A 22,483-nucleotide genomic window follows, 5' to 3' on the forward strand; every position below is an offset into this window, starting at 1 on the left:
GATATGGACCCCAAGATCTCTCTGTTCCTCCACAGTCTTCAGAACCCTACCTTTGACCCTGTAATCCACATTTAAATTTGTCCTACCAAAATGAATCACCTCACATTTATCAGGGTTAAACTCCATTTGCCATTTTTCAGCCCAGCTTTGCATCCTATCTATGTCTCTTTGCAGCCTACAACAGCCCTCCACCTCATCCACTACTCCACCAATCTTGGTGTCATCAGCAAATTTACTGATCCACCCTTCAGCCCCCTCCTCTAAGTCATTAATAAAAATCACAAAGAGCAGAGGACCAAGCACTGATCCCTGCGGCACACCGCTAGCAACCTGCCTCCAATCCGAAAATTTTCCATCGACCACCACCCTCTGTCTTCGGTCAGACAGCCAGTTGCCTATCCAATCGGCCAACTTTCCCTCTATCCCACACCTCCTCACTTTCATCATAAGCCGACCATGGGGGACCTTATCAAACGCCTTACTAAAATCCATGTATATGACATCAACTGCCCTACCTTCATCAACACACTTAGTTACCTCCTCAAAAAATTCTATCAAATTTGTGAGGCACGACTTGCCCTTCACGAATCCGTGCTGACTATCTCGGATTAATCCGCATCTTTCTAAATGGTCGTAAATCCCATCCCTAAGGACCCTTTCCATCAATTTACCAACCACCGAAGTAAGACTAACCGGTCTATAATTACCAGGGTCATTTCTATTCCCTTTCTTAAACAGAGGAACAACATTCGCCATTCTCCAGTCCTCTGGCACCATCCCCGTGGACAGCGAGGACCCAAAGATCAACGCCAAAGGCGCTGCAATCTCATCCCTTGCCTCCCAAAGAATCCTAGGATACATTTCATCAGGCCCAGGGGACTTATCGACCTTCAGTTTATTCAAAACTGCCAAGACATCCTCCCTCCGAACATCTATTTCCTCCAGCCTATTAGCCTGTAACACCTTCTCTTCCTCAAAAACATGGCCCCTCTCCTTGGTGAACACTGAAGAAAAGTATTCATTCATCACCTCGCCTATCTCTACTGACTCCATACACAAGTTCCCACTACTGTCCTTGACCGGCCCTAACCTCACCCTGGTCATTCTTTTATTCCTCACATAAGAGTAAAAAGCCTTGGGGTTTTCCTTGATCCGACCCGCCAAGGACTTCTCATGTCCCCTCCTAACTCTCCTAAGCCCCTTTTTCAGCTCATTCCTTGCTAACTTGTAACCCTCAATCGAGCCATCTGAACCTTGTTTCCTCATCCCGACATAAGCTTCCCTCTTCCTTTTCACAAGACATTCCACCTCTTTTGTGAACCATGGTTCCCTCACTCGGCCATTTCCTCCCTGCCTGACAGGAACATACCTATCAAGGACATCCAGTATTTGTTCCTTGAAAAAATTCCACTTTTCATTAGTTCCTTTCTCTGACAGTTTCTGTTCCCAACTTATGCCCCCTAATTCTTGCCTAATCGCATCATAATTACCCCTCCCCCAATTGTAAACCTTGCCCTGCCGTACGGCCCTATCCCTCTCCATTGCAATAACAAAAGACACCGAAGTGTGGTCACTATCTCCAAATTGCTCTCCCACAACCAAATCTAACACTTGGCCCGGTTCATTTCCCAGTACCAAATCCAATGTGGCCTCACCTCTAGTCGGCCCATCCACATATTGTGTCAGGAAACTCTCCCGCACACACTGCACAAAAACTGCCCCATCCAAACTATTTGACCTACAAAGGTTCCAATCAATATTTGGAAAGTTAAAGTCCCCCATGACAACTACCCTGTGACCCCCACACATATCCATAATCTGCTTAGCAATTTCTTCCTCCACATCTCTATTACTATTTGGGGGCCTATAGTAAACTCCTAGCAACGTGACCGCTCCTTTCCTATTTCTAACTTCAGCCCATATTACCTCAGTGTGCAGATCCCCCATGAAGTGCCTTTCCGCAGCCGTTAAACTATACATGCAGAGGAGATTTACCAGGATGCTGCCTGGTTTGGAGGGTAGGTCTTATGAGGAAAGGTTGAGGGAGCTAGGGCTGTTCTCTCTGGAGCGGAGGAGGCTGAGGGGAGACTTAATAGAGGTTTATAAAATGATGAAGGGGATAGATAGAGTGAACGTTCAAAGACTATTTCCTCGGGTGGATGGAGCTATTACAAGGGGGCATAACTATAGGGTTCGTGGTGGGAGATATAGGAAGGATATCAGAGGTAGGTTCTTTACGCAGAGAGTGGTTGGGGTGTGGAATGGACTGCCTGCAGTGATAGTGGAGTCAGACACTTTAGGAACATTTAAGCGGTTATTGGATAGGCACATGGAGCACACCAGGATGATAGGGAGTGGGATAGCTTGATCTTGGTTTCAGATAAAGCTCGGCACAACATCGTGGGCCGAAGGGCCTGTTCTGTGCTGTACTGTTCTATGTTCTATGTTCTATCTTGGAGCCATCAGCAAATTTCGCCACCATACATTCAGCCAAATCATTGATGTAAATTGTACAGAGTTGAAGCCCCAGCACTGATCCCTGTAGCACTCCACTAGTTACAGCTTGCCAACCCAAATATGACCCATTCATCCCAACTCTCTGCTTCTGTTAGCTAACCAATCCTTTATCCATACAAATATGCCAGTTACCCCATACTCCATGCGCTCTTTTCTTCCTTTGATGTGGCATAGAATCAAATGCATTTTAGAAATCCAAGCAGACGACACCCACTGGTTCTTTATCCACCTTGCTTATTACTTCCTCAGATTAGTTAAACACGATTTCCACTTTCACAAAACCATGTTGACTCCGCCTGATCACATTATGATTTTCTAAGTATCATCCTTTATAATTGATACAAGTATTTTCCCTACGATCAACGTTAGGCTAACTGGCCTGTAGTTTCCTGCTCTGTATATCCCTCCTTTCTTGAATAAGAAGTGCAGCTATTTTCCAATCTATTGGGACCTTTCCAGAATCTGGGGAATGTTGGAAGATTATAACCAATGCATCTACTACTCTACAGCCAGTTCCTGACACTAGGATGCAGGCCATCTGGTCTTTGGAGACTTGACAACATTTACACCCAATAGTTTCCCAGCACCTTTCCCTGGTGATGGCGATTACTTTATCCTTCCATTCAGCTTTTGATTTATGAGTATCTGGGAAGTTCTCTAAGTCTTCCACAGTGAAGATAGACACAAAATATCTGCTCAATGTCTCTGCCATTTCCCTGTTTTCCATTATCAATTCCCCAGGCTCACTCTCTAGAGGACCCACACTAACTTTAGTTACTGGTTTCTTGTTTAAATACTTGTAGAAACTGTTCCTACCTATTTTTAATATTAATAACCAGTTGTTTTTCACACTCAACTTTCTCCCTTTATTCATTTTTGTCATTCTTTGTTGATTGTTAAAATCTGACAGTCTTTGACCAAGGGAAAAAGATACAAAAGTTTGAGAATACGTACCAACCAACCTCAAGAAAAGCTTCTTCCCTGCTGCTATCAGACTTTTGAATGGACCTATCATATATTAAGTTGATCTTTCTCTACACCCTAGCTATGACTATAACACTACATTCTGCACCATCCCCTTTCCTTCTCTATGAAAGATAAGTTTTGTCTGTAGCTCGCAAGAAACAATACTTTTCACTGTATCCCAATACATGTAACAATAACAAAACAAATCAACCTGCCACTGTACAGATTGGGATAATGTTTCTTCCTCTTTGATACTATTCTGATTCTATCCCTTGGGACTTCCACCCTGTGCAAATCCAAGTTATAATTGTTACTGACTGCTGAGCATGTTTCCCTGTGTCTCTCTAACCGGTTCCTTATGGTTTGGGTGTCTCTCAGCCCCGCCTGGCGGCAGTGGGATTGCACAGACCCGCCCTGCTTATACACACACTCACACTCCGCCCCGGCTCGCTGGCTCCGGCTATCGGATGCTGCGCCTTTGGCATGGTCCGGATCCGCGACTGACTTCACCTTAGCCGGCGGCAGCATGTCCCGGGACCGCTTCGGCATCCTCAGCACCCGGCAGCTGAGGGATGTGCTGGAAGACGAGGAGAAGCTGAGCAGGATGGTGCAGCTGAGCCCGCAGGTAGGGGACAGAGACACAGAGACAGAGAGAGAGCAGGCGCCGCGGTGTAATGAGAGGCAACGGGAAACAGCCCTGCAGACGGCAGGGACTCTGAGCGCTGAGATATTCAGCGATTCCCCACTGAAACGCAGCCAGTGTGATATTAATAAGCACAGCAACTGACAAAGCGGCAGCAATTCTCACCCCGATTGTCAGGAACCTCCTGAGGACCTGTTATTCACAGAGAGATGCTGATGGGACCTTTATTGAGGCAGGGCAGAGTGGCTGGGAACTGGATGTGATGAGCTCTTGTCTGGAACAATAGAGAGGGATTTGCTCCCGTTGTTAACGTGCCGGCAGCGACCATCATTCAATCCTGGGAAGATGGAAGAGATCAGGAAGGAGTATGTGCCGGCTGGGATCTGTACCCTGAACCCACACTCACTGCTCCGCCAAAGGGGTCCCAGTCAGAAGCTGCTCCACATCCCAGCCCCTACAAACAGGAGACCAGATCCTGCAGCCAACAGGCTGAATATTTCCCTGCTTAGGGTTTCAGTGCTTCAAATTAGCAGGAGCGTTTAATCGCGTGCTTATTAACTTCAAAGTTGCTTTAATAATCGCACTAAAGAGCAGCATAGTCACCCGGTTAGCAATAAATCACATTTAAAAATCTTTCCTTAAGCACTCCCTGTCAATCTTTCCCATCAGGAATTCCTCTGCCCACATTTACATTGAGATTGCCTATGTCAACATTTCCAATGGGATTGCTAATGTCAGCTGGTCACACTGTAATTGCACTTTCCTGTCAGTTGAGGCGCTGCAGCGTCATGGAGCATGCAAGTTTACATAGATAGCTCCCATTAGAAATCCAGTCTAATACATTTTGCTTAAAAGACAGAATTGGTTACTTTCAAATGGACCTAATTTAGATAAGTGTGCCCTGTCTGGATGTAATTGCGTTAGAAGCAGTTCAGAGAAAGTTTACCAGACTAATGCCTGGATTGGGTGGGCTGTCTTATGAGGAAAGGTTGGACAAGCTAGACTTGTATCCACTGGAGTTTAGAAGAGTAAGTGGCGATTTGACTGAAACATATAAGATCCTGAGAGGTCTTGACAGGGTGGATGTGGAGAGGATGTTTCCTCTGGGAGAATCTATGCTGTTGGTGCACAGACTGATCAACATCAGCGGCCAGTTCAAACTGTGCCAAGGTAAATCGTGCCAATAGCAAGGCCATGATCTGTGGGAACTGGGCTGACCAATCCCTTGTCCCCTTCAACGTCAGGTCAGACTGTCTGGAGGTATTGGGGATATGGTTCAGAGGGAACGGGGCATACGTTAGAAACTGAAAAGAACGAGTAGCTATAGTGAAACATGTGGGAGCGACACTCCCTCTCCATTATGGATAAGCAGCTGGTCATCGGGTGCGAGGCGCCCTTGGTGCTGCTGAATGTGGCACAGGTCTGGCCCATTCCTCACTCCTGCGCTGTGGCGGTTACCCAAGCTGTTTGCTGCTTCATCTGGGGGTCAAGAATAGACTGCCTTCATAGGGACACAGTGTACAAACCTCTAGATAAAGGCAGGGGCTGGGGGGAGAGATGCCCAACATCACCCTAATCCTGAAGGCCAACGTTGTGTGCGGCTATATCAAGCTGTGCTCTGATCTTCGGTACACAAACATCAAGGCCAGGATTTTACCGGCTCGCCCCCCACCCCCCCTCCCCCCCCAATCGATGGGCAGAGCGAGCTGGTAAAATCATGTGAGAGCCAAGAAATCAGGATCATGCTCGATTTCTCAGCTCTCATGATCTTACGAGAGTCGGATTTCCGTCGAGGTCAGTCTCTCACCAGAAATGGGTGAGAGGCTGAATAAATTGCTTAAATATATAATAATGTGAATTTCCATGGCATTAGCGAGCCTGGTGCTTAATTGTCCAGATTCACTTGCCTTTATGGCCTTTTCGGGAGAGGTTCCTTCCGGTGAGGAAAACACCTGCTCCCCATGAACGGGGAACAGTCGTGTTGGCCTCGCCAGTGGAACCAGAGCCTATGGGGACGGGGCTTATGGGAGAGGGGGGGGGGGGTCTCAATAAGCAGCCCGATGGGGGGGGCACACTGCCACTCTGTCTGTGATCAGATTGGGGGGCGGCCCTGCTTCCCAATCATTACGGGTAGCCATGATCAGTCTGGGTGATGGTGGGGGTGGCAGAGGCTGCATTTTGGGTGGTGTGAGACTCGCAATTGGCTGCAGGCCCCCACAGTTGCGGGGGTGGGAGGAGTTTGTTCAGGTTGTCAGACCCCTGCTGTTGGAACTGCACATGTCCAGAATCAGAGGTCTGTGCATGCGCAATAGCTCCCTCTGCAGGCTGGCTGTTGCATTAAGCCCAGCCCACTGCCTGCAGCAGCTGGAAATAGTCTAGACAATTTTCAATGCAATACACAGGATTGGGCATAAAATACGCCCAGAAAACGGATCAGGAATTCTCCCATTTCCACACTAACTGGACACTTAGAATAATTCTCGTAAAATCCCACCCCAAGTATCATGCTGAGGTTCTACCTGTCCCCTGTGTTGTCAAGGATGGGTCACATTGCCTCAGAACGCTGCAAGTCATTGGACTGTGCCGTCCCACTTGTCCCTTGTGGAAAAATGTGTTCAGAAAAACACCTTTGAGCACAAGTCCATTGGGCAGTGGATGTATGTAACATCCTAGAGCTCCTTTGGGAAAGAAGATGGCGGATCCTGTCAGATGGTTCCCTGAACAAACTGTCACAGTCATTTGGCAGAATGCCTCATCACCAGAACTTTCAAACAAGCACCAAGACCCAGCTTGGCTGGTGGTGAGAAAGGTCTTCCCGTCAGATTCTTCCTACATGCCGAAGTCTCACCCCATCCACACATTGCCCTCAAGGTGACTGTAGTGTGGACGAGACCATTGTCCACCTCCCAGTGGAATGTGCCTTTGCAAAGACGGTTGGAGAAAGATGCAGCAGTATTTGTTGAGATTCATCCCGGGCAGCTCTGTGATGCAGGACTCTGTGCTTATAAATGGATATGGATGGATTAAGCGAATGGGGCAAAATTTGGCAGATGAGTCTGAGATTATCCATTTTGGTAGGAAAAATATAAAGGCAAATTATTATCTAAATGGAGAGGAACTTCGGGGTACTTCGGTGCAGAGGGATCTGGGTGCACAAATCACAGAAATTAGTATGCAGGTACAGTAGGTAATAAGGAAAGCAAATGCTAAAGGAATAGAATATAAAAATAGTGAAGTGTTGCTGCTACTGTACAAAGCATTAGTGAAACCGCACTGAGAATATTGTGTACAGTTTTAGTCCCCTTGTTTGATAAGGGTTGGAGATACTTCAGAGGAGGTTCACTAGATTGATTCCAGAGGGATTGAGAGATTGGACAATTTAGGCCTATACTTTCTAAAGTTTAATAGAATGAGAGGAGATCTAATTGAGGTGTACAAGATGATAAGGGGGATGGACAAAGTGGACGTAGAGAGGATGTTTCCCCTTGTAGGGCAATACAAGAGTTCATAGTTTTAGGATTAGGGGTGGCAGATTTAAAACAGAGATGAGGGGAAACTACTTCTCTCAGGGGGTCATGAGTCTGTGGAATTCACTACCCTAGAGCTGGGACTTTTTAAAAGTTTATTTAAAGTCACAAGTAGGCTTACATTCACACCGTAATGAGGTTACTGTGAAAATCCCCTAGTCGCCACACTCCAGTGCCTGTTCGGGTACACTAAGGGAGAATTTAACATGGCCAATGCACCTAACCTGCACATCTTTGGACTGTGGGAGGAAACCGGAGCACCCGGAGGAAACCCCGCAGACACGGGGGGAATGTGCAAACTCCACACAGACAGTGATCCAAGCCGGGAATCGAATGCAGGTCCCTGGTGCTATGTGCCACCATGCCACCCTTTGAGTAAATTTAAGGAAGAGGTGGACAGATCTTTAATTAGTAAGTGTTTGAAGAGCTATGGTGAACAAACAGGTAAGTGGAGTTGAGGCCGAGATGAGATCAGCCTTGGTCGTATTGAATGGCAGAGCAGGCTCGAGAGGCTGAATTGCCTATTCCTGCTCCTAGTTCTTATATTCTATCAGATTAGCCATTATCTTATTAAATGGTGGAGTCGGTTCGAAGGGCTGAATGGCCTTCTCCTGTTCTTTATTCGTATGTATGGTCCAAATAGTCCCAACTTCAAGCTTTAGTTCACTTGAATAATACACTTGTTCTTTCAATGCCAATGGAAAATTCAATATCAAATTTAAATATGATATAGAATTAAAGACATTGGGAATGAAATGGGTCTTTGTCAGTAGCATGAGAAGAGCAACTGATTTTACATCAGGCCCGTTAAGTTCAATGTAAAGGAAGTTTAAGGCATGATATATTTATTACCTTCTACTAATTCAGTATCCATTTCTTTCACATTACTAACATAGACCAATTTCACCCCTATACATGTGATTCTAAAATACAGATCGATGTGCGTTTGTGAGCTCTAGTCCAATTGTCCCCAACCTGTAACCCATAAACCGCACCCCACCCCCAACCCCATGTCACCTACAGACTAGGGAGCAGAATGAGCCTGCAGAAACAAGTGCAAAGCAGTTCAATTTAGCAGTGGTATGGCCCGTACCCAGTCTCTGCACATGGCTCTACAGCCAAACTCCTGAGGACAAATTCTTAGACATCCCAGACAGAAATCCATAACAAGCGTTTGGGAAGTGCTTCCCCTGACTCCCCTCCCTCCTCTCCTTCATGGCTCACTCCAATCTCCTTGTACTGATCCGAGGGCCTATTCCTGGCAATGCAAATACTGCCTCCTTCACCCAATAAATAGATAAGGCCTAAGGTTCAATTTGCACTGATCCTCATGCTAGGGGCTCCTGCTGTCTCTGCAGTCACTAGTTTGAGGCAGGGCTGATCTCTGGATAATCACTTCATTTTGAGTCCCATGTGTGTCACCATTGGATATTAATCAGTTGTTATCAAAAAGTTTTAGGTTTGGTGCTCAGCTGTTACAGAGGTAAGATATTCTTTAACAAGATTAAAGAGAAAGCAAGGGGGTGATGGCTTATTGGGGTAGGCGGAGTACAGATTTGAGGTGACGATCAGATCAGCCATGGTCTTATTAAAAGGCGGAGCAGATTCGAGGGGCTGAATAGTTCACTCCTGCCTCTTGTTTGTATGTATGTTCAAAATCAGTTATTTCAGTTGCTATTGCGTCTGGTTGACCTCAGGAATTCACAAGCAGCTAGAATTACCTGGACAGAAAATGCTGGAAAATCTCAGCAGGTTTGACAGTATCTGTGGCGAGAGAATAGAGCCAACATTTCGAGTCAGGATGACCCTTCGTCAGAGAGTGTCAGAGTCTCCCTGACTTGAAACATTGGCAGCTCTGACAAAGGGCCATCCAAACTCAAATTGTTGGCTCTATTCACTCTCCATTTTCAGCATTTTCTGTTTATGTTTCAGATTCCAGCATTCACAATATTTATTGTGGAATTACCTGGACTTGTCCCTCTATATCCCTTAATCACAGGGTATGCACAAGCGGAGGGGATTTTTCACCCCTCACAGAAGATTGTGTTCTTAGAGAGTGGATGTTTGATGTATGTCGTTGCTCTGTGCATACATGGGATAGGCTCAGTGTGTATACATGGGACAGGCCTAATGGTTTGTTCCAAGTTTCCTTTGTATGATCATTTAAAGACAAAAGGCTATATTAGCAATTAACCTGTCAACCACACTCCATTCCCTGGACCTCCCATGAACAGTGCAACAGGAAATCCACATGATTTAAAAAGACAAGTGGGCTTCAAAGTAATGAGGGTCAAATAAATTATCTGGGAAATATCACTGCAAGAGATTTTAGGAAAGTTAAACATGTTTAAAACTAGGAAATTGTTCTAGGAAAAGTAAAAGTAAATGATACACCAATCTCCAAATTGACTGGACAGGAAAATTATAACTTAGAAAATTAATGACCAAAAAAATAATCACAGGGTGAGGGAATTGAAGGCCAATAGGAGGAGTGGGAATACTTGCTGCTACAATGAGGATTAAAAGAGATCCTAGATAAACAAAATGATCTGGGAGTTAAATCAAGCAAACACAATACTAAAGTCTTTTCTGTTGCATGTTGGATTCTCCTGTTGATTTAGCACCTTATCAAAATCTCTCGAAGCTTGTTGCACAGTGAACAATTTCATGAAGTCAGTAAAATGCAGCAGCCAGACTGCACGGTTTAACACAACAGTCTTGCAGTGGTTAGAGAGGCAGTCACACCAAAACTGCCAGACAAAATAGTTTAAATTAGCATTATCCAGTCGCACTAATTTGTTACCCAGTTTCTGTTGTACACCCAAGATCCACGGCTTATGATGTCAGTGCAACAAATATATCTGATAGGTGAAAGAGGCTTAGGACTAATGAGTCTTCAGGGATAGATTGATTATATTCCAGAGCTCTGAAGTAGACTAGAGGGGCAATTCACACTGGGGGGGGGGCTTGATATTTATCTCTGGCCAAGGCCAGAATCAGAGATGAGCAGACAGTAAAACTTTGCTGGTATCCATGCTGCATCCCTTGCTCTATCCCACCCCCGATCTATTTTCACAGAAGTCAGAGCAGAGGGATAGCAGGGTGACTGGCCTGCAAATGGCCAGTAGCTGATCTGGCTCATTAAGGGCTCCTTGAGGCTCTTACTAAAGGAAGCCAACTGAGATTTTCCAGCTGAGCTCCAAGTTTCCGCGGGTGGTGGCGGCCAGCTTTGCCTCCTGGAGGTGGCCTGCTATAGGCAGACTTGGGGTGGGGGATGCTCCAGACACGCACAGAGACCCGCTTTCCCAGCCAGAATTCTGCAACATCCACTGAAGCAGCCCACTGACACTCTCTGTCTCTGCTGATTGGACAATTTGATGAGGGCAGCCAGTACTCATGAAACTGTACCGAATTAAGAGTCAGCAGGTTAAAGTTTCCTTCATAATTCCCTCCTAACTTGGCTAAGATAGTCATAGGGAAATGGTATGTGGAGGCCTCTTGCTTCCTCCTCGCGCTCTCCTAATGGGGTGGCAGCTGGCTGCATGTAAATACTGATAGGAAGGTGAGGCCTGGCAACTCTGCCCGTCCCTTACCATAGCTCCCTGGGTCCACCCTAGTGGATGGTGGTGGGAGATCCAGAGTAACCAGCGTACTTGCCCTTAAGTTTGCTGCTGATCATGAGAACCACAGAAATGTCTCTTTCCCATGGAAATAAGCCTCCATATTTATTGCTGAAGATCCCCCACTGAGTACAAAAAGACTTTTTGTCCTTTCTGTCTTTGGAGATCTATGGTCCCTTTATGTACAAAGTTCCTCTGGTGCTACATTTCTGTATGATTTCTCTTACATAACAGCAGGAATCCCACTAGAAAACTAGCATGGGACACAGAGCAGCCCTGATCCAGGAGAATGGGGTTATGGCAGGCAGAAATCCAGCACGAAGTGGGAAAGTCCACCCAGTATCTTCTGGCAGAGAAAATTGCTTCCCAGCCCTAAGTTTGTACTTGCATTGAGTTCATGCTTTCGAGATCTGAGGTTAGCCCCTTCCTGTTTGTGTGTAATGCGCCTTCAGGAGGGCTCCAAGCAGGTCAACAATTAACTGATTGATTTTTCTAGTAGACAATAACTAGAAATTAATAATTAACTAGACAATTCATTACCATTAATCTGCAGCTCCAGTGCACACAGAGAGGAAAATAAACATTCCCATATTCTGAACGGAATCATTCTGGGAACTGGGAAAGCACAGTAAATTCAACAAACCCATGGCTTCTTATTAGATGGTTCACACTCATCTACCATCCCACCATATCATGCAAACACAAGCCTCTGCAAAAATGCATCAAACTGCCTATTTGGTCATTTTATATTCACCGCTTCAATGGGCCTCCCAGTTAATGTAGTCTATCATCAGGAAACTCTTTCCGTTAAACTCCTTATTCCTACTAATCCACTCTGATCTATATTCCTGCAGTTTGAACCCATCACTGGGTCAGTCATTTGCTTGGGTCAGTCTCCTGTATGCAAACATCATTGAAGTTGTTAAAATTGACATCATACAATGTCCCAGTGACAAAAATCAGTGAATCCAGCATCACCCACTGAAATCGGTGAATCCAGCTTCACCCACTGAAATCGGTGAATCCAGCTTCACCCACTGAAATCAGTGAATCCAGCATCACCCACTGAAATCGGTGAATCCAGCTTCACCCACTGAAATCGGTGAATCCAGCTTCACCCACTGAAATCAGTGAATCCAGCTTCATACACTGAAATCGGTGAATCCAGAATCAGCCACAGAAATCAGTGAATCCAGCATCACCCACAGTAATCAGTGAATCCAGCTTCACCCACTGAAATCAGTAAATCCAGCTTCACCCACCGAAATCAGTGAGTCCAGAATCAGCCACTGAAATCAGTGAATCCAGCAGCATGCACTGAAATCAGTGAATCCAGCCTCACACACTGAAATCAGTGAATCCAGCATCACACACTGAAATCAGTGAATCCAGCATCACCTACTGAAATCAGTGAATCCAGCATCACCCACTGAAATCAGTGAATGCAGCTTCACCCACTGAAATCAGTGAATCCAGAATCAGCCACTGAAATCAGAACCATCACAGAGTAGATTATTTTTTAAATCTATCATACAATGTCCCAGTGACAGAAATCAGTGAATCCAGCATCACCCACTGAATTCTGGGATTCCAGAATCACCCACTGACATCAGCGAATCCAGGTTCACCCACTGAAATCAGTGAATCCAGCAACACCCACTGAAATTAGTGAATCCAATTTCACCTACTGAAATCAATGAATCCAGAAACACCCAGTGAAATTGGTGAATCCAACATCACCCACTGGAATCAGTGAATCCAGAATCACAACTGAAATCAGTAAATGCAGAATCACCCACTGAAATCAATGAATCCAGAATCAGTCACTGAAATCAGAGAATCCAGAATCAGCCACTGAAATCAGTGAATCAAGCATCATGCACTGAAATAAATGAATCGAGCATCACACACTGAAATCAGTGAATCAAGCATCACACACTGAAATCAGTGAATTCAGCATCACACGCTGAAATCAGTGAATCCAGCATCACCCACTGAAATCAGTGAATCCAGCTTTACCCACTGAAATCAATGAATCCTGAATCAGCCACTGAAATCAGAACCATCACAGAGTAGATTATTTTTAAAATCTATCATACAATGTCCCAGTGACAAAAATCATTGAATCTAGCATTACCCACTGAAATCAGCAATTCCAGAATCACCCACTGAAATCAGTGAATCCAGGTTCACCCATTGAAATCAGTAAATCCAACATCATGCACTGAAATCAGTGAATCCAATATCATCTACTGAAATCAGTGAATCTAGCAACACCCATTGAAATCAGTGAATCCAACATCACCCACTGGAATTAGTGAATCCAGAATCACAACTGAAATCAGTGAATCCAGCATCACCCACTGAAATCAGTGAATCCAGAATCAGCCACTGAAATCAGAACTCTTGCAGAGTAGGTTTTTTTTAAAATTCTGAAAGGTAAAAGTACATTTGTCTAATATTCACAGAAAAGAGAGTACAAGGACTAACCTGGCATGGTCCCAGCTTGCAATTCAGGACATTTGGAATAGGCATTGGAAAATGAAATGGATGGATTATGTTTCCAATGTTTTATTTTTCAGTGTCATTGTGAGAAGTTCAACAACAATTTGGTCCCATTTTGAATCATAAATTTGGCTGTAGATTCCTGAGAAGGCCATAAAGGAAATCTGACTCACGGTCTAGTTATTTAATGTGTCAGTGAGGTAGAGGAAAGAAGATAGGAGTATTTACCCACACTGTGAGCAGGTATGTTTGTCTTGACCACTCGGTATGCATACCTTTCCTTTGTTAGGCAGCAATTGCAATTTTTCTTTCCACAATTTTTCAGGTTTAACTTAAATGTAGAATTTGGTGCCTGTTCATGAGCTGGTCATATCGCACCAAGAGGAATTGGATGGCACTTTGGGACATTGTAGAAGTGAGCCATGCATATTAAATGATAGAGTGTGCAGGAACCCATATCCTGATAGGAATGCGCTGCATACATCTGAACGTATCTTACTATTGACGTGAAACTCATCAGTTGTGTTTCTGCACTCAAGAATACATAGGACAGGAGTGGGCCATTCAGTCCCTTCAGCCTGTTCCAATGTTCAATTAAATCTGTATTTTAACTCCATTTACATGGCTGAATCAATATCCTTACCCAGCAAAAATCTTATCAATTTCAGTTTTGAAATTTACAATTGCCTAGCTAAAGATAGTAATTTGCAATTCCACACAAATTCCCTGACAATGTACAGGACTATGACTGATTATCTGAACAGGGTTAGCAGTTCTTAATAGGACTGCTGAACAAAATTAACCTACAGACATTCAACCTGGTATTGACATGACATGAAGGAATGTCACTTATTTCCAAAAAATTATATTGATATAGTGCCATCAACAAGGTAAAAGACCCAATGGGTCTGAACAAGAGCATGAACAAGCAAAAGAAATGACACAAACCCAAAGAAAGAGATACTAGAAGAGGTGACCAGAAGTTTGCTTAAAGAGATGGCTTTTAAGGAGCATGTTAAAGAGGAGAGGGGGGCAAAGAGGTTTAGGGAGGGAATTTTTATACAGTAGAGTCTTTCAGATAGTGGAACCAACAAGTATCTCTGAGATGGTTCATGGGTCTAACGTATTCTTTATGAGTGAGTACAGGAGTTGACTGGTACCAATTTGAGTCAAGAATCACTTCATTATTTCTTCATTACTTACAAGTTATATCCATTTGACTCTGCATAATTGCTCCCACTGACTAATTAATGTACACTCATCTCATTCGATAGTTTACTGGTATGATTTGTCATCAAACAGAACTAATGAAGACTTAATGACAAACAAAACCTAAGCTAGCCTGGGTCGTGAGCAAATTTGCTCCAGTTCACTTACGCTTTCAATTTTTAGCTGAATCTTCACCTTGTAAAATGTTCCTCAGGATGAAAGGTGTAAAAATAACACATTTAAAAATATGATTAAGCACTCAAGCCTTTTAGACATTTCCTAACATAGCAGGTGCTAATGAAATGCACTTGCTGTGTAGGATGGTGTAAAACCTCACACTCCTTAATGCATGATTCCTGTTGTAGCCTGTTAAATGATTTTACCTTTACCACATTTAAAAGTGAGTGAGGCTTGTTCCGTCTGCCTAAAGCTGGTGAAAAAGCAGATGCAGAGGTGACAAGGGGCTGCTGGAATTATTTGGAATTTGGACAAGGGGCTGCTGGAATTATTATGTGGATATCTCCACATCGGAATTATTTTCCACAGTCTCCAACTTTCTGAAGTAAAAAGCAAACTGGGTTATTGTTACAGACGTGCACAGCTGCAGGACATTGTGTATTTTGGTTTACCAGAACCAATCAAAGTGGTTAGAATGAATGGTTGTATCCCACAGAGGAGAATTGACCAAGTCTGCAGCGTTAAGCTCATTAATAGTTAGTGGTTCAATATGAAAGGTTTGAGCTGATGTGTTCTGATTAATTGCACAAAAACATGTCCTTCTATCATGTCCCGATGTAGAAAGTGCAGAATGTTATAACTTCCTAAAAATCTATTTTAAAGAAAAGAGAAAATTCTCCTTCAGTTTAACACAAGTTCTGTGCACAAAATGTAATTCCACCTCCTGCTTCGTCATGGTGGAGCATGTTGAATTTTTAAATAAAAGTTTCTAATGTGAATTAGAGCAATAAGTTTAAAGCAAGTTTATAAGATGGGGGGGTGGGGGTGGGGAGTGGGGAGTGGGGGGGGGGGGGGTGGTGGGGATGGTGGGGGGCGGGGGGGTGGAATTTGATCAAGTTCTTGCTGGCCAGTTCGATGATGGCCACAGCGAGAGAACATGGCGAGAGGCCCAGAAATCGGTTTCACGCCAGCGTGAATTTACAGCGTGACCTTCCGCTGGTGCCATCATGGACGCTCGGAAAACCCACCAGAGGATGGTGTGAACCTCATTTGCATCCCATTGACAGGATGCAGATGAAGACCCAACACTCCCCCACCCTAGAATTTCTGCTTTGCTGGTGGGAAAACACACCAGCTTAAAACATGTTTGGAACAACTTGGCGAGCAGATGTCGGGACTGATCTGAATAATGCCTGGACTGCTCCGGGATTCAGGATGGTGGCTGCCAGCAATCCTGGACTCTGGAACACCACAGCAATATGTCAGGGGAGCATCTGCAGGTGGACCTTCCAGATGAGGTCCATCTTCCAGTGTCAGAATGTTCCTGGAGATCTATTTCCATTTCCAGGAGGTCCACCTTCTTTCTTCAATGCTGGGTCAGTGATGTTGGACATCTTCTTAATATGACACCCAGACATGACCACAGGCTGCATGTCATCCAGGTCTGCCTCGCCATTGAGTATGGTGTGAAACTGCCAGGTATATAATTAATGAGGTTGGAGCGGGAAGATTTGATGTGTTTTCTTGTCAGCCTCCGCAGCGGGAAACACTCCAGGCCCTATTTTACCATTTTGATTCTAAGTGCTGGGCGGACTTGAAACTGGGAGTGTTCCAGGTCCGACTTTTAGACCCATTCTCAGGCGCCCCCATACACACTCTGCCTGCAAAAACTATCAGCGATTCTGAATCGTGCTGCACAAGCCTGTGGGAGGGGCTTAACGTGCCCGAAACCCTGCAGCTCCAATCGACGCCTCCAGCTGCGCATGCGCAGAAAAAAACCGATAGAATGCAGCTCTCCTGCCACCTGGCTCTGAGGCCAGATAATGCCCCCACAGGCATTGCCCCATCCCCACAACATTACTGAAACCCTTATCCCCCCACCCCCTCCGCCACCCAGACCGATCGCTGGCCCCTCCCCCTCCCCCCCCCACCGATCTCAGACAGAATGGCAGCAGACCCCCCTTTCCCCCTCACTGATCACAGAGTGGCAGTGGACCCCCTTCCCCCACAGATCTCAAGCAGAGAGCTGTCGGACCCACCTTCCACCACCACCCCCACCACCCCCCCCCCCCCCCCCCCCACCGGTCTCAAGCAGAGAGCCATCGGGCACCATCGGTACTTACCTCCACACTAACTGGAGCACCCGAATCAGACTTTTGTAGAGCACGTCTGTTTCGTGCCAAATCTGGATGGGCGAATGCAGTGGTAAAGAGGCAAGTGCCAGTAAGGTTGGACGTGCAACCCATTAAGTCAATTTAAATGCATGCCCGATTTTACCAAGTTTTCGTGCCTGAAAATGGGCGCAACTTGATGGTAAAATCGGGCCCTCCATATTCCCATCTCCACCTCGGCACTTAGGCTGAAAATGGAAGGATTCTATCCAGAACGTTAAGATACCATTCTAATAGCCTTTGTAAAGGCCCAGACCAGAAACCCCAAGATATATTATGCAGTTAGCCTAGACCTTAACTTTTACATTTGATTTTGGCATTAGGGTGAGCGTAATGTGTTTCACTCTAGGTATGATTCAAGCAAACTTTATATAAGAGCACAGTTAGAATAGAACTTCAGAACAAAAAGAATTAGCTTTTGCCAATTAAAATGCTTAGACATAACGAAGTATAATCCTTAACAACCAACTATCTCTGTTGTTCTGAATTAAAGCCACACCACATAGACAAGCACACTTCTTCAAAATTAGTTTGCGAAAATCAGGTATGCTTATGTGATGCTGGATTTTCAGCTTTTTAACACTTCTGGACCGAGGCCCGGGCAGGAAATTTTAGAGAAGGAGATATCCTCAAAATAGCAAAACCTCAGAGAGGTAAATTTAGTCTCCGGCAGCTTCCAGTCTCCAACTTCAGAGAGGGGAAAAGTGATGCACTGCTCTCTCAACTCCAAAAGCAGCATCTATGTAAGCCCAACTTCCCCATCACATGACCATATCTGCCAATCATCCCAATCAGTCCCCACTCTGCAAAATCCAGGGGAAAACAGCAGAACAGCATTGGTTCAGATTAACACCAACATTCTAGCCATTAGAAGTAATTATGCTGTTGCAGCAATAATATTGGATGCCGGATAGACAGAACGGCTCCGAGTGCATATAACTGTTACAACAGATACTGCACAAGAACATGGCTCAAATACATTTCTTAAAGGCTCAGTATCATCATACCTTGTGGATACCTTATCTGATGAGTATCTCTTTAAATGCTCTAGCTGACATTCACTTCTACAATTATGCAGTTCAGCCTGGTGTTTCCATCTGCCTCACACACTTGTGCACACTTGCATTCACAAGCACACTCTTACAAACATGTTTTTACAAACACATTCCCATACACACTCGTACGCACTTTCACATATACCCATATACACACAATCATTCACACCCACTCTCTCACACACACTCTCATACACACTCCTATACACACACACATATACATGCACTCTGTCACATACACACTCTCACACATACTCATACACACACACACACTCATATACACACACACACACTTCTATGTACACACACACTTAGATACACACTGTTACATACACACTCTCAGATACATTTGTATGCACAAACTCACAAACACACTCACAAATGCACACACAATCTTTCTCACCCACTCTCTCACCAACATAATCTCTCACACATATACACACACACACACACAATTATACAGACAAGCATACACTCAGACACACACTTCCACATACACGCATTCACACACATATTCACACAAACACTCAACCACACACAAATTCCACCCAGCATCTCCAGCTAAAAAGGGAATTGAAATGATGGACAAGGAAAGGAAAATGGTTCAGTTGACAAAGAACAAAGAACTGTCCAGCACAGGAACAGGCCCTTCGGCCCTCCAAGCCTGCGCCGATCTCATTGTCCTATCTAGACCAACCGCTTGTATCCCTCGATTCCCCGTCTGTTCATGTGTCTATTTAGATAAGTCTTAAATATCGCTAATGTAACTGCCTCAACCACCTTACTTGACAGTGCATTCCAGGCCCCCACCACCCTCTGTGTAAAAAAGCTTCCCCCACACATCTCCACTGAACCTTTCCTCCCTTAACTTGAACTTGTGCTCCCTTGTAATTGTCATTTCTGCCCTGGGAAAAAGCTTCCAACTGTTCACCCTATCTATACCCCTCATAATTTTATAAACTTCTATCAGGTCGCCCCGCAGTCTCTGTCTTTCCAGGGAGAACAATCCCAGTTTATTCAATCTCTCCTCATAGCTAATACCCTCCATACCAGGCAACATCCTGGTAAACCTTTTCTGTACTCTCTCCAAAGCCACCACATCGTTCCTGTAGTGCGGTGACCAGAATTGGTCACAGAACTCCAAATGTGGCCTAGCCAATGTTTTATACAACTATGATGTGGAGATGCCGGCGTTGGACTGGGGTAAACACAGTAAGAAGTTTAACAACACGAGGTTAAAGTCCAACAGGTTTATTTGGTAGCAAAAGCCACACAAGCTTTCGGAGCTCTTAGCCCCTTCTTCAGGTGAGTGGGAATTCTGTTCACAAACAGAGCATATAAAGACACAGACTCAAATTACATGAATAATGGTTGGAATGCGAATACTTACAACTAATCAAGTCTTTAAGAAACGAAACAATGTGAGTGGAGAGAGCATCAAGACGTTTCGTTTCTTAAAGACTTGATTAGTTGTAAGTATTCGCATTCCAACCATTATTCATGTAATTTGAGTCTGTGTCTTTATAAGCTCTGTTTGTGAACAGAATTCCCACTCACCTGAAGAAGGGGCTAAGAGCTCCGAAAGCTTGTGTGCCTTATACAACTATAACATAATTTGCCAACTTTTATATTCAATGCCCGTCCGATGAAGGCAAGCATGCCATAGGCATTCTTCACCACCTTTTCCACCTGTGCTGCCACTTTTAAGGATCTGTGGACCTGTACTCCCAGATCTCTCTGTGTCTCTATGCTCCTGATGGTTCTGCCATTTATTTTACAGCTCCCACCTGAATTGGATCTGCCAAAATGCATCACCTCACATTTGTCCGGATTAAATTCCATCTGCCATTTCTCCGCCCAATTTTCCAGCCTATCTATATCCTGCTGTATTCTCTGACAATCTTCATCACTATCCGCAACCCCAGCAATCTTAGTATCATCCGCAAACTTGCTAATCAGACCAGCTACGTTTTCTTCCAAGTCATTTATATATATTACAAACAGCAGAGGTCCCAACACTCATCCCTGCGGAACACCACTAGTTGCAGACCTCCATTCAGAAAAACACCCTTCCACCGCAACCTCTGTCTTCTATGGCCAAGCCAGTTCTGAATCCATTTAGCTAGTTCACCCCTGATCCCCTGTGATTTAATCTTTTGCACCAGCCTGCCATGAGGGACCTTGTCAAATGCCTTACTAAAGTCCATGTAGACAACATCCACAGCTCCTCCCTTCTCAATCATTTTTGTCACCTCCTCAAAAAACTCAATTAAATTAGTGAGACATGACCTCCCTCATACAAAACCATGCTGTCTGTCGCTAATAAGACCATTCAGTTCCAAATGTGTATAGATCCTATCTCTAAAAAATCTTCTTCAACAATTTCACTATTACCGATGTCAAGCTCACTGACCTATAATTACTCGGGTTATCCTTGCTACTCTTCCTAAATAATGGGACAATATTGGCTATCCTCCAATCCTCTGGGATCTCACCTGTGGCCAATGAAAAAACAAGATTTCTGTTAGAGGCCCAGCAATTTAGTCTCTTGTCTCCCTCAGCAATCTCGGATAGATGCCATCTGGCCCTGGGGATTAGTCTATCTTAATGCTTTTTAATACATCTAACACTTCCTCCCTCGTAATGATGATTTGTTCTAAAGGGGTTACTTATCCCCCTGAGACATCACCAATCAACGTGTCCCTCCTTTGTGAATACCGATGCAAAGTACTCATTAAGGATCTCACCCATTTCCTTTGGTTCTATGCATAATTTCCCTCCTTTGTCCTTGAGTGGACCAACTCTTTCTCTAGCTACCCTGTTGTTCCTAATAAATGTATAAAATGCCTATAATAAATCTTCGCTCCAGAATCATTCATTCTCTCTTCAACAGAGAATCTCAACCTAATCAATAAAATGATTCTATCAGCCCTTACCTTTCAGCAGAACCAGTGAACCAGGTAGCAAAAGAATGGAGGTGGGAATGGTTTCTAACTCTTATCGTAGTCATCATGTTGCATTGTTAGAATTATTACAAACTCCATCATTACAAAAACAGCAAGCAGATTGGCAGCTTCGAACCCATGTAACTGTGGAGATAAATTCTCCTCAAAATGCATTGAAAAGCATCTTGATGCCCATCAATATCAATGGACTGGCATTGTGCAAGGAGTGTGCACAACCAAAAATACATCAAAACCTATACATTGTTCAGAATGCACTGAGAAACCTTTGGTGCAAACCTTGATCTGTTACATCTGATGTTGGTGAATTTCTGGGGTGAAAGTGTGTGTCTCTGTTTCCAGTTACAGACTCTACAGTTGGAGCGAGAGATGATTCTAGCCAGTAACAGAAAGATGGCTGAAGATAATCTCAGTTTGCATCCTCGGCTAGATGACAAAAAGCTACATTTGGCTAGGAAATACCAGGAGTTGCAGGAGGTGACTGTAGTTTATGAGGACAAGCAGAGAAAATTAGGTAAGCAACTCTCCTTCTGTAACTCGCTGCCTTGCAATCACCACCCCCCCCCCCCCCCCCCCCCACCACCCCCGTCCCCCAACCTCAACACTCCACTTGGTGACAATTAAAGTAAAGTTTATGTTGTAGTCTAAATTTTGCAGTCTGCATTATTTTAATACCAGCCTATTTACAATACAAGTTGGTATGAGTTAATGGGAAAATCAAGTTATTACAATTAAAACATACACATGAAATGTGACCAATGAAGAGAGCATACGGCATGTGAATACAAAGGGTTAAATCATTAGGTTGCATTAAATTGGGTTGCATTCCTTTGAGTTTCAATCCAACTGATGTGTTGAAAATGAATAAAACATTTGAAAGGGGTTGATAAAGAGAGGCTGTATCGTGTGGTGGGGAATGCAGAAAGAGGTGGCATCATCTTAAAAGTACAATGATGCTGTTTAGGAGTGAAATCAAGAAGCATTTCTTTCAGAAAAGGGCAGTGGAAATATGGACTTAGCTTCCTCCAAACAGGATGCAGGGATAATTGAAATTTCCAGGAATCAGATCACATCAGTTCCAAAAGTGATTCAAGATCAGCTAATGATGGAACAGACTCCTGTGTGCTCGG

The 22,483-nt window shown here is 44.4% G+C and overlaps 1 protein-coding gene across 1 annotated transcript in view; it reads left to right on the forward strand.

Annotated features, from left to right (window-relative positions):
- Positions 1–3,948: 3,948 nt before the first annotated feature.
- LOC144501925 (vacuolar protein sorting-associated protein 37D-like) overlaps positions 3,949–22,483 on the forward strand; it is a 58,029-nt gene continuing 39,494 nt past the window's right edge. The window contains exons 1-2 of the mRNA XM_078225959.1: positions 3,949–4,108; positions 21,696–21,867. Coding sequence (XP_078082085.1) covers positions 4,010–4,108; positions 21,696–21,867 — 271 coding nt within the window. The 5' untranslated portion in view covers positions 3,949–4,009. The remainder of the gene's footprint in view (positions 4,109–21,695; positions 21,868–22,483) is intronic.

This window comes from Mustelus asterias, chromosome 12 (genome assembly GCF_964213995.1).
Source record: "Mustelus asterias chromosome 12, sMusAst1.hap1.1, whole genome shotgun sequence".
NCBI lineage: Eukaryota > Metazoa > Chordata > Chondrichthyes > Carcharhiniformes > Triakidae > Mustelus > Mustelus asterias.